The sequence below is a fragment of the Otolemur garnettii genome, unplaced genomic scaffold, assembly GCF_000181295.1.
Source record: "Otolemur garnettii isolate 467f Iridium unplaced genomic scaffold, OtoGar3 scaffold00087, whole genome shotgun sequence".
NCBI lineage: Eukaryota > Metazoa > Chordata > Mammalia > Primates > Galagidae > Otolemur > Otolemur garnettii.
The window spans coordinates 1,733,420-1,744,653 of NW_003852482.1; the positions used below are offsets into that span (position 1 = coordinate 1,733,420).

An 11,234-nucleotide genomic window follows, 5' to 3' on the forward strand; every position below is an offset into this window, starting at 1 on the left:
GCCCTAGAGACCCCAGGCCTCACATTTCACAGCGTTCAGGACTCGGCTGTCCAGTGGCTTGCGGCTGGGGTCGCTGGTGGATGATCGGATGCCGGTGCCGCAGCTGTTGGCAAGTGTGTTCCTGGAGGAGGGAGGTCGGGGCAAAGTGAGGTGGCCGGACCAGAGCAGGCTTCCCTATGCCTCACCTTGCTGGGAGGTCACCTGGCCTCATGTTCAGGCTGGCGCAGCCCAGGGGTTGTGAGCTGGGGTAGGGAGCAGGCCCAGCCACCCTCTAAAGGTGAAGGACAGGCTTCCCGGGCTGAGAAGGTCATCTGGGTGATGGGTCTGCAAAGATGACCTGATCAGTCCTAAGCCGTGTCCACAGGGACCTCATCATCTGAGCAAGTTGCTTTGCCTTGGGGGACTCGTCTATATAATGGAGCAACTGTGGTTCTTTAACTTGTGGGACCACAAGCCCTTTGTGAAATGCCCGGAGAGCCAGACCCTCCTCGAGACCTGTGTCTGGGCCTATGGGGACCCCCCACCCGCTCGCCCAGGAGCACTGGCCTGTCCTGGGCCATGGAGAAGCCGCCAAGGCATAAGGGCCTCAGGTGCTGAAGCCCTGACAGTCAGGAATCACAGCTGAAGGAGACAGGGGCCTCCCGCAGCCTCCTCCCCTGTACCCACCTGTCAAAGAAGGTAGCCAGGAGTCTCCGAAGTAGGACCTTGTGCTTCACCCCTGCACAGAGGTGACAGTTCATCAGCTGTCCACGTGTGATGTAGACACCAGAGCCTGTGGTCGCCAAACATATAATGGTGAGGCCCTGGGACCTTCCCGGGGGAGGAACAGGTGAGGGGAGGATGGGGTAGGGGCAGCCAAAGCTAAGGTTGCAGCCCAGCATCCCCCGCCTCCCCAGGGCTAGGTAAAGCCAGGAGCCCCCCACCTTTCCCAAGGGAGCCCCGAGCTCCGAGCTTTCCTCACTGCATGGAGGCCCTGTCAGCAGGACATGGCTGGCCCCAGCCACCTTCCTGGGAACACACTTCACGGGGGCCATCGTTGGCATTGGTTTGGGGAACACTTGGCCTCTCCACTCTCTCCCTGCCCAGGTCCCAAGAGCCTCAGGCTGGGCCGGGGGTTCTGGCTGTGGCCTCAGTGGGTCCAGCACTGACCCTTCTGGGTGCATTTGGAGGGGAAAGCCAGTGTGGGGCAGGGGGCTGGGGGCCCACACTATGCTGTTGACCCCAGGAAGCCCTAAGTGCTTGCCAGGGTGCGGATGAGCCAGGAACTGAACCCACAGAGGGATGGGACCCCACCAGGAGCAAAGGGGGCTTTGGAAGGAGCTAGAAGGCTGCCTGACTCCACAGAGGGAAAGACAGTGTAAACGTTTGAGTGGCGCACAGGAGACCTGTCCAGAGTGTCGTCCTATCTGGGTCTTTCTCTACCCTCTTTTATGGAGCATGCCCTAAGCCTTCTCACCAGAAGAGTCACGGTGGCAGGAAGACTCTAGGGACCTATTCATGCCAAGAGAGCCCTCAGGAGTGAGCGGTCCCCTGTAGAGGTTGCCACCTCAGCCCCAGGGCTCTTCCCTGGTCCTGTTCTGTGGCTGGCTAGTCTTCACATCCATGAAGACACCACTCCCTGAAGGAGGCTCTAGATCAGGGTCCCATTGCCTGGCCCTTCCACAGATGCTTCCCCGTCAGGCCCTGGGCTGGCTGGATACTCCTGAGCCTGATGCTCTGAGCCACTCTCAGCCCCAAACACAGGCTGCTGCTGCCTCAGCAGGGATAGCGGAGGGCACTCCTTCGCAGGCCCAGTTACATGGAGACCAGGCCTCTTGGCCCTGGTACCCGCTCCGGTAGCCTGGCCAGCCAGATGATCCACTACAGCTGACTGGGCTCCCTGCCCCACCCCAGGTCAGGGCAGGCCAGGAAGCCGCTCTCCTGTAGGATGGAAAGCCCTGTGGGTTGAGGGGCCCCAGGCAGGCTCCCGGGGGAGGGGACAGCACCCAGTTCGAGGCCTTGCCCAGGGACAGGCCATGTGGGGTGCCAGATAGGAGCAGGGTGGGTGGCTCGCCAGGACCACTGGGCATTGCAGCCAAGGATGGACCCAAGGGCCTGCCCAGCAAACCAAGGGAGAGAATTACCAGAAAATGTCTCGAGAGCCATCAGAGAGGATGGTTACACATCAATTTGCATCCTTTTGCTGACCGGCCTTTAAGACCTACAAGGAGCCAAATGAATCCTAACACTGAGAAGATGGCTCTTTGGGTAAGACCGGGCCCTGTGGGAGCCTGTCCTCTGGGGAAGACACTCAGTTCTGACTGTAGCCGTTTGGAGCCCGGCTGTCACCCCCAATGTGGCAACTGTATGCTCACAGGAGGGTGGGGCTGGTAAACTGTGCAGAAGATGGCTTGATCTGCAACCTAAATTAAAACACATCATGATTGCAACCCCTGCCAGAAGCCACCGACCCAAGGGACTCAATTAAAATGCTAAATTAATTCAATTGAATAACTCCTCTTAATGACACATTCTTCAAAAAGGAAATTAGAGGAAATTTAAGATGTTCTATCCTCTTTTTTTGACTAATTGGTGATGAGTACATTGTTCACTGCTCTGAAAAAAAAATAAGCAAGGACATTTGCATACAATAGGGGGCGGGAAGAGGCCTCACCTGCCACCAGCTCCAGCTTCTCACCAGGGTCCCCCTCCGAGTAGAGCTTGGGGTGGCAGCGGTATCCGATCTGGCTGATGAGGCTGGCAGGCAGGGCCACCAGGTCGCGGCGGATAAGGACGCAGGAACGGCTCTCCAGCGGCACCGGCTCCGGTTTCTCTTGCACTATGGGCCCAGAAGTGAGGGACTCGGTGAGGACAGCATCTGCTAAGCTGCCCTCTGTGACCCCTGGGGCCCTCTTGCCCCCAGCTCTGCCCTGGCAGGGGAGCCGCAGTGAGGAAGTGAGCAGAAGATGCAGGCACCAGCCCTGCCGAGGGAAGGGGCCTCGGGGGCTGGAGGTGGCTCCTGGAGATGCCCACTGCACAACCAGGCCGGAGAGGAGGGAGGGCTCCAGGCTGTGGGTGGTGACAGGGCATGTGCACAGAACAGGAGGAGGACAGCCGGCAGAGATGTTGAGGCAGCACAGGGGCTGGGCCCTGCAGGGTTTGCACTGCTCCCCCGGTGGATGGTCACTTCTGCTGTCAGGAAAACCGTGGATTAGAGGGAGGCTGGGAGCTAGGAAGGGGTCCAGGGCCTGTCAACCCAGCTCTCTCCTTAAAGCAGCTCCATGAGAAAAGCAGCTGGGGTATGACCAGCTGTGCCACAGGTGAGGGATATGGGGGCCCTGGCATGTCCAGGGACACAGCCCTTCAGACCTCACACACCCGGCAGGAGCAGTGTCACTGGGATGGCCCCCCGCACTCTAGGGATGTCCTGACAGGCCCCTGTGGGGGACAGGCAGCAGTCTGGTCCCTGCACCTGCCACTGCAGGGGTGCACAGCACTGTACACAGATAGGCCTCTCGGGGTCCCTGTGCCACGTGGCCAGCTGTCACCGCTGATGTGACCCCAGCCCTGCCGCAGGGACTCTCTTGAGCAGTTTGGCTGGTCCGGGTCCCCTGCCGGACTCTCTGCAGTCAGGCTGGGGGTGCGTGCTGGTGCTCTGCGGGGCAGGGCCTCCTACCATGCCCATTTGCTGGACATTCAGCACTGCAGGTGCCATGAAGAGATGGGGCCCTGCCAAATCCTGCCCAGCACTGCCTGCCTCCCCCTCATTTCCTCATTGTCCTTTCTGCCCTGAGTCCCTCAGGCAGGATCTGTGCAAGGCCAGCAGGGTTCCAGGGTGAACCCCAGTCCCCCAGAGCAGCCCCCAGGTACCCACGTGGCACTCTGGCCACCAGCCTAGCACTCCTCACACAGGGCCTGGCAGGCTGCTACTCAGCCACCTTGCCTAAGTGTGGGCTGCCTCCCTCGTCCTGGTGTCCCCAGCACACAGGTAAGAGCCTGGGAAGGGCTCCTGCCTGTGGTCAGAGGTCCTTGCTAAGAAGTCACACCGCTCTGAACCGGGTCCACTGAGTGCCCAGGTTTCCCTCCTGCCTGATGACAGGAGGAACCTCGCAGTCTGGAAAAGCTTCTGCTGCCACTTTGGCCACAAGATTGGGTTATGCTCCCCAAGGGTAGGGTGAGGGTCCTTCACAGCCCCAGTGGAGTTGAAGCCCTTGGGCAGGAGCGGGTGGCTTATAGGATGTCCTGGTGCCAGGATGCCACATCCAACAGGCTCAGGGCAGGTGGCTCAGACCAGATCTTGCCCTGTGGCTGCTCCAAGATGGTCAGAGGCAGAAGTACCTGCCGCGAGGTTGGGCCAGCACCCACGGTCCCTCCTCATCCTGGCCACATCTTCAGGAGTGACAGAAAACTTCTCAGGAGGATAGCTGCCTGGGGCATGGGGGGACCTAGGACGGAGGGTGGCAGGGGTTCACCCCAGTTAGCTTTACTCCTGTGGGGGAGGGGTCAGCATCTGGGTTAACCATGTGACCCCACAAATCTTAACATCCACTTTAAGAGCCACCACAGGGGACGCAGGGAGGGTTCCATTCCTGAGGACCAGGTGGGCTGGGGGTGCTGGGACCACCTGCAGCTCTACCCCCCACTGTGTATCCTGAATCCCTATTCTGTCATGGTGCTGAGACCTGGGTCCTAGGGCCTACCGGCCCCGCCCTGCCCCACCCCAGTGGCAGCAGCTCGCTCAGCAGTGCCTGAGGCAGCCTCTGGTCAGCTGCAGAGATAGAGCTTCCCAAAGTTACAGACACTTAGTAGAAGCCTACGTGGTAGGCAGAGGCCACCAACGAGCATTTCCCATGGGCAAAGCACAGAGAACCTTTGCGGCCCAAGGTTGCCGGGGGCCTCGGGGAACACAGCACAAACACTCCAGGTGCTATTTTAAAACGTAGGTAATTACCAGTCCCACCCCCGCACAGCCTGCCTGATTACACACGCACAGGGGCAGGGAGTGAGGAGCAGCATTTACACAGAGAGGCGGCAGCAGAAACGCTCCTTGTGCATCCTCCGGGATGTTTTTCTCAACACCAGAAGCTGTTTGCACTCTGCCCGCCCCAGCCCGGCTCCCTAAGAGCCAGAGACTGTCAGCCGAAAAAACCTCTTCTATTTCTGCCTTGCCGTGTGCTGGATACTGCCTCTGGCTAAAAATATCCTGAGCCAAGTTGTAGTTCATCCACAGAGGTGCTCTGAATTTCTTCCTGCACCCCATCCCTCCCCTGGCCCCCAAGTCACCCTTGGCAGGAGCTGAGCTTCAAGAGCCAAGTTACCACTGGGTTTAATGAAAACCTCAGGAGAGACTGGTCCCTGGCGACCTCCGATGGGCCATTCAGAGAGCCCACAGCACTCGATTCCCAAGGCTGGGAGTCGCCCAGGGGTGTAAGCAGGGAACAGACCTTCTGAGCCTGGGTCTCAGAACTGTCACCCCAGGACTGGCCACTGCAGTGGGACAGCTCCCTTTGCCATCAAGGGCCCTGTTGATGAAACTTTGATTTTTAGAATCATGCTTTCCAAATATTTTGGCTCTGTGATATTTGGTGAAAAGTTAGTGAAAGAGCAATTAACTGTTTGTATGGAGGTGTGAGTAACTGCTCTCCACACAGAAAAGGTGAGTCACAGTCACGATAGAGGTACCCAGAATAGCAGCTGACCCAGGCAGACAGGGCACTGGCTGCTGAGGGGAGGGGGCAAGAAGCCCCCTCTGATCACATCAGTCAGGCAAACACAGGACTTTTTGGGTCAGGGGACTTTGGGTGGATCTGGAAGGAGCTCCTGCCATTCCCAGCCGGGTGGAGGCCCTACAGAAATAGCCAGATCCCATGGGGCAAAGCCTGTGTGGTCTGCGCATGTGGGGCGTGCAGTCCTCAGATCCAGAGACACAGCTGAATTGAGGGTTCTGGGCCTAGGGAGTCCGTGTTTCGTGAGATAGACTGTCAGGTTGGGAAGATGGAAAATTCTGGAGCTGGAGGGGGTGATGACTGCGCAGGCTGAACAAGCTTCATGCCCCCAAGCTGTACACTTAGAAATGACTTCATTGTGGCCAGTGCAGGGGCTCACACTTGTAATCGCAGAACTCGGGGAGGCCGAGGCGGGTGGATCCCCTGAGCTCAGGAGTTGGAGATCAGCCTAAAGTAAGAGAGAGACCCCCATCTCCACTAAAAATAGAAACATTAACACTGTGGCAGACATCTGTAGTCCCAGCTGCTTGGAAGGCTGAGGTAAGAAGATTGCTTGAGCCCAAGAGTTCGAGGTTGCTGTGAGCTGTGATGAAGCCGGGGCACTCTACCTAGGGTGATAGAGTGAGACATTGTCTCAAAAAAAAGAAATGACTTCCTCAGTTGAGTTTATGTGTGTTTTATGGTGTGAAGTTTTTTAAAGGGGGTGAGAGTGAGTGTCAGCAGGTCATGGAGGTTTGAGGGGGAACCAGGTCCCACTGGCCTCAGCCCTGACACTTCTCAACCTTGCCAGTCACTAACTGGGGACGTGCAGGGAGCTCTGGATCCCTCCACTCCAACACACCAAGACGCTGCCCCACTGGCAGGAAGGCCCAGATACTGAGTGTGTCCTTGGGGACTTACCCAGGGTCATCATCAGAGACAGCTGTGGCAGCCCCAGCTGGAGCCCCCACCAAGGGATCCCACACATAGTGGCTCCTGGGGTGGCCAGGAGGCCTGGTAAACCCCACGGTGCCATGGGGTGCCCTCCAGGGAAGTCCATGTCATCTGCTAAAACACAGAATAAGTAAATGAACCTGTAGTCCTTAATTGTGTAGAAATATACATCTTAAATCCAAATGCCATCCAAATTTGATAGAAAAAAGTGCTGATTCACACAGATTTTATGCAGGTCACTAAATATAAAATGTCTAATTTCGAATCAAAATATAAGAAACACCTCAAACAAGAAGCAGTACAATTACTCAAAGTACGCGCCTCAACCAGGGGCCCAACTTTGCCATCTTAACAGTAGCTGGTTTACGACACAGCCAAGAAGCCTGGACAGCACGTGTCTGTGAAACTACACAAGGCGCTGCACACAGCTTGTTGAGAATTCAACAGGTTTCCTTGCAAGAAGCGGTCCAGAGCCTGGAAGAAGTGGTGGTCAGTGAGCGTGAGGTCCGGTGCCCACAGTGGACTGCAGTGTTTCCAGGTCCTGCTTCTATAGTCTGACCAGTGCTGCTTGTGCAGCAGTGCGGTCTCCAGATGACCATCCTATCTCCAGCGACCAGTCTCAGTGGCTTACTCCCAGCACCCGCCCCATGTCATCTAGCAGGTTGCAGGAGACGTCTGTTGTAATCGAATGACCAGGTTTCACAAAGCCATAGTGGGTAATACCAGTGCTAGACGACCATACAGACACCACTAGCTCTTTTGATGAATATTTGGTTTTGGGGACTGTGTTTCACACTTTATCTAACCATTGTGCCAAAGGCTTGTGATTGTCATAAATAACCCATTTTCCATCACATGTAACGTATGAACGAGAAAGGGTTCAACTTTATGTCATGACAACAAAGAAAGGCAAGCTTTGAGACAATCTCTCTTCTGACGCTCATTTAATTCCCGAGGAACCCATCTACTCAGCTTCTTTACCTGCCGATTTGTTTCAGATGGTCCAGTGTTGTTGCCACAGTGACATCAGATCCTGCTGCCCATCCATGTGCAGGCTGAGGTGCATTCACCTCCACCCAGCTTCCAGCTCATCACCATCCACCTTGGACTCAAGTCCCCCATGTGGCTCATGTTCAAGATTTAAATCACCAGAATGGAGCTTCCCAAATCACTGGTGTCCTGTGCATTCACCAGCCACGTCCTTCCCAAACACTCCCTTGATATTTCGAGTTGTCTGCACTGCACTGGTTCCATGACGGAACTCACATTAGAAAATGACATGGACTTTTGGCTTACTGTAGTTTCACAAAAATTGCCCTAAAAAAAAAAAATCTTGAAAGCTAATCACAAGCCAAAATGTGCCTTTGAAAGAATGAGGATGTACCTTCAGGAAAAAATAAAACAAGAGTAACAGTGAAATGTGAGAGATATCAACAAATCCACTCAGTGCTTACAAGATCGGGCGTTTCACAATGAATGGTGTAACCCCGCCTGTGAAGCCGTGGTGATCAAGACTGCGGCACAGGCAACAGGGCACACACGGGTCCGCAGCACAGCACTGAAGGCCATGGGGACCCCACACAAGCCTGTGTGTCACCGGTCAATGGGGACATGGCAGCCTCTGATAAGTGGTACTGCAGCAAGTGGCCGCCTACACCACAGGAGCCCCTCACACTGGGCAAAGGTAGAATGCAAAACCATAAAACTTTTAGAAGAAAATGGTAGAAAATCTTTGTGATCTTGAGTTAATCTAAAGGCTTAGACAGGAATAACTGATAAATCATTAATAGAATTTACCAAAACAAAGGAAGATAAAAAGACAAGGCAGCTAGAAACTAGAAGAAGATACCAGCAAAGCACACCTCCCGCAAAAGGGTTTGCATAAGAGATGCAAAGAGCTCCTTGGGAGGCTGAGGCAGAATTGCCTAAGCTCAGGAGCTGGAGGTTGCCGTGAGCTGTGACGCCACAGCTGAGGGTGTTAAAGTGAGATTCTATCTCTAAAAAAAAAATGCAAAGAGCTCTCAAACTCCACAGGAGAAAAACCAAACAACCCAGTCTCAAGAATAGGTAGAAGACTGGAACAGAGGCGTCACCATGACATCACAGATGGAAAATCAGCACACAGAAGACACACAACGGCCAGAGGAGACACGCAAACGTGGGTTCTAAAACCACGACGAGCCTGAGAGCGTGGACACCCCCAAGTGCTGCAGGGACACCTGGCACGTCCTCTGCCGCTGGGAACACAAAGGGGCATGGCCACTACGCAAGCACCTGGCGGTTCTCATTACTCAGCATGTGACCCAGCAACCACACTTCTGGGTGTGTGGCTGAGAGAAGTGAGAAGCTGTCCCCAAAGACAGGCTGTCCAGCCCTGCGCAGGACAGCTTACGTCAGTCTGGCTTGTGAATATCCTGGACTGTAACAGAAACGCCACTGTCCTGTGCGGGGGAGGTGGGCATGTGAGCTGTCCACGCAACGGTTACTGCTCAGCAACAAAAGGCACAAGCTGCTGATACACAGCCTGGACGAGTCTCAAGTTCTTCCCATTGCTCAGAAGACGCCTGTCCCAAACTGTTAGATAACCACATATGGGCCTGTATGAAAAAGATATAAACACTCCCTTGATATTTCGAGTTGGACAGAGAACAGACCTGTGGCTGCCAGGGGCTAGGGGTAGACGGCTACTGAGGGGTTAATGATGAAGCCAGATCAGGAAAGCTCAGGCCACACCTGGCCTCAAAGTGGCTGTCCAGCCCTCCCCCGCCCACTCTGCTCAGTTCCAGGCGGCCTCTGCTCTCACATAAACGTACCACTTGTGTTCAGTCAATCTGGTGCAGCCTGGACAGGGCCATACCCATGACAGACTCAACAGTGGCAGTTGCACTGGGACCCAGGGTGGGGGAGAAAGTGCAGGAAAGGTTGTGGGGGGCTGACATCTTGGGGGGCATCACAGATGGAAAGCCAGCAGGTTGTGGGCACTCCCAGGACAGGGGCCCCACATGCACCAGTAAGTCTGGATGAGTGGAGGTCCCACCCTCCTCAAGGCTGTGTCTTGCTGCCCACAACACACCCTGCCAGGTCAGGGCATACCAGCTGCTCGGCCCCTGCTCAGGTCCCTCCTGGCCAGAGCTGAGGCCAATAGCAGAGCAACTGTGAGTGGATGTGGCACCTGGTGTGGTTAGTGGCACTTCAGAAACTTCCCCACCTTGGCACCACTGCCCATCTCCCCAGCCTCAGGGTCCCAGTGCAGCTGCCACTGTTGGAGGGAACTGCCAGTCCCAGCGTACTGCCCACTGGCTGGGGAGCCCGTCTGGCCCAGCACTCCCGCTGTGCAGGGGGACCACCTGCTGGCCCACATCCCAGAACATGGCATCTAGCATGTGCCTAATGTACGTGGCCTCACAGGGCTGAGGCAGGGCCCTGCCTTGTTCCAGAAGGACCAGAAGTGACACCAACATGCTGATTCAGAGGAAGCGAAAAAACCACTGATTATAAGACACATCATTTCTTCACCCACCAAAGGGCAAAAATGCCACCAGTTTACCCATGATGCACCACAATTTACAGGGGCTAGGACACAGGGGATGTATTGCATCTTAGAGACACTGATGTGCCTGGTGTTTGAGGTGAAATAGCGAATGCCTAACAGGGAAAGCCAGGTGAAAGGAAAATAACGGTGGAGACAAAAACTCAAAAGGCACGGTGAGCGAGGATCTGCACACATATCCCGTCCCGTGGGCCTCTGGCAGTGGGGACACAGGGGCACGTGGTCTCTCAGGCCTCACAGCTGCTGGGGCCAGCGAGGGGTCAATGCAGCAGCCCAGAGCGGCTCACACCCAGCACCCATGGGCCACATAGTTCTGCAGCCAGTCAGGCTCCGGGATCAGCTAACTGGCCCTGCCCCGCCCCTCCTGCCTTCCTGGCTCAGTTCTTGGAATACATAGGATTCCCCAAGTGACCTGGACCCTCTGGACTTCTCCTTATTAACTTAACCAGGCCCAATCACCCTGGCTACCACCACGCCCAACCTGTGCCCTGGCCGATGCCTGCCCTGGGGCTGGGGTCCCCCAGGCCAGGAGGGTGCTTCTGTCTTTACCTGCTGCACATCTCTGCATCCATCCCTCCAGCAACCTGGCCTGGCCTGGACACTCAGAGTCCCCTCGCTGGTCCAGCCCTCAGCCTGTGCGCCGACTGCGACACCCTCTTACTGTGTGCTCTCCTCGAATTCCTCAGACTTGCCAAATGTCACCCTGGAGAGGCAGGAGGCAGCACCACCTTCACACCAGGCAGATGCAGCCTCCTTGTCCAACTGTGGACTGACCAAGTCCCAGCCGACCACACCACGTGGCACCAGTCTCCACGAAGGCAACAGCAGGGCAGTGTGTGCTGAGAGTGGTGACAGGGACTGTCTAGAACAAAGCAAGAGCAGGACAGGACCGACACTGCACGTCTGCACATGTGCATGTTCCTCGGACACAGATAGAGCTGGGGGTCGACACTGCATGTCTGCACATGTGCATGTTCCTTGGACACAGATAGAGCTGGGGGTCGACACTGCACGTCTGCACATGTGCATGTTCCTTGGACACAGAT

At 55.9% G+C, this 11,234-nt stretch overlaps 1 protein-coding gene across 1 annotated transcript in view; it reads right to left on the reverse strand.

Moving 5' to 3' along the window:
- Window positions 1-11,234, reverse strand: part of NACC2 (NACC family member 2) — an 83,218-nt gene that overhangs the window by 5,846 nt on the left and 66,138 nt on the right. The window contains exons 3-5 of the mRNA XM_003794838.3: window positions 2,654-2,818; window positions 667-772; window positions 24-121 (exon numbers count right to left, since the gene is read on the reverse strand). Of these exons, the coding sequence (XP_003794886.1) occupies window positions 24-121; window positions 667-772; window positions 2,654-2,818 (369 nt within the window). The remainder of the gene's footprint in view (window positions 1-23; window positions 122-666; window positions 773-2,653; window positions 2,819-11,234) is intronic.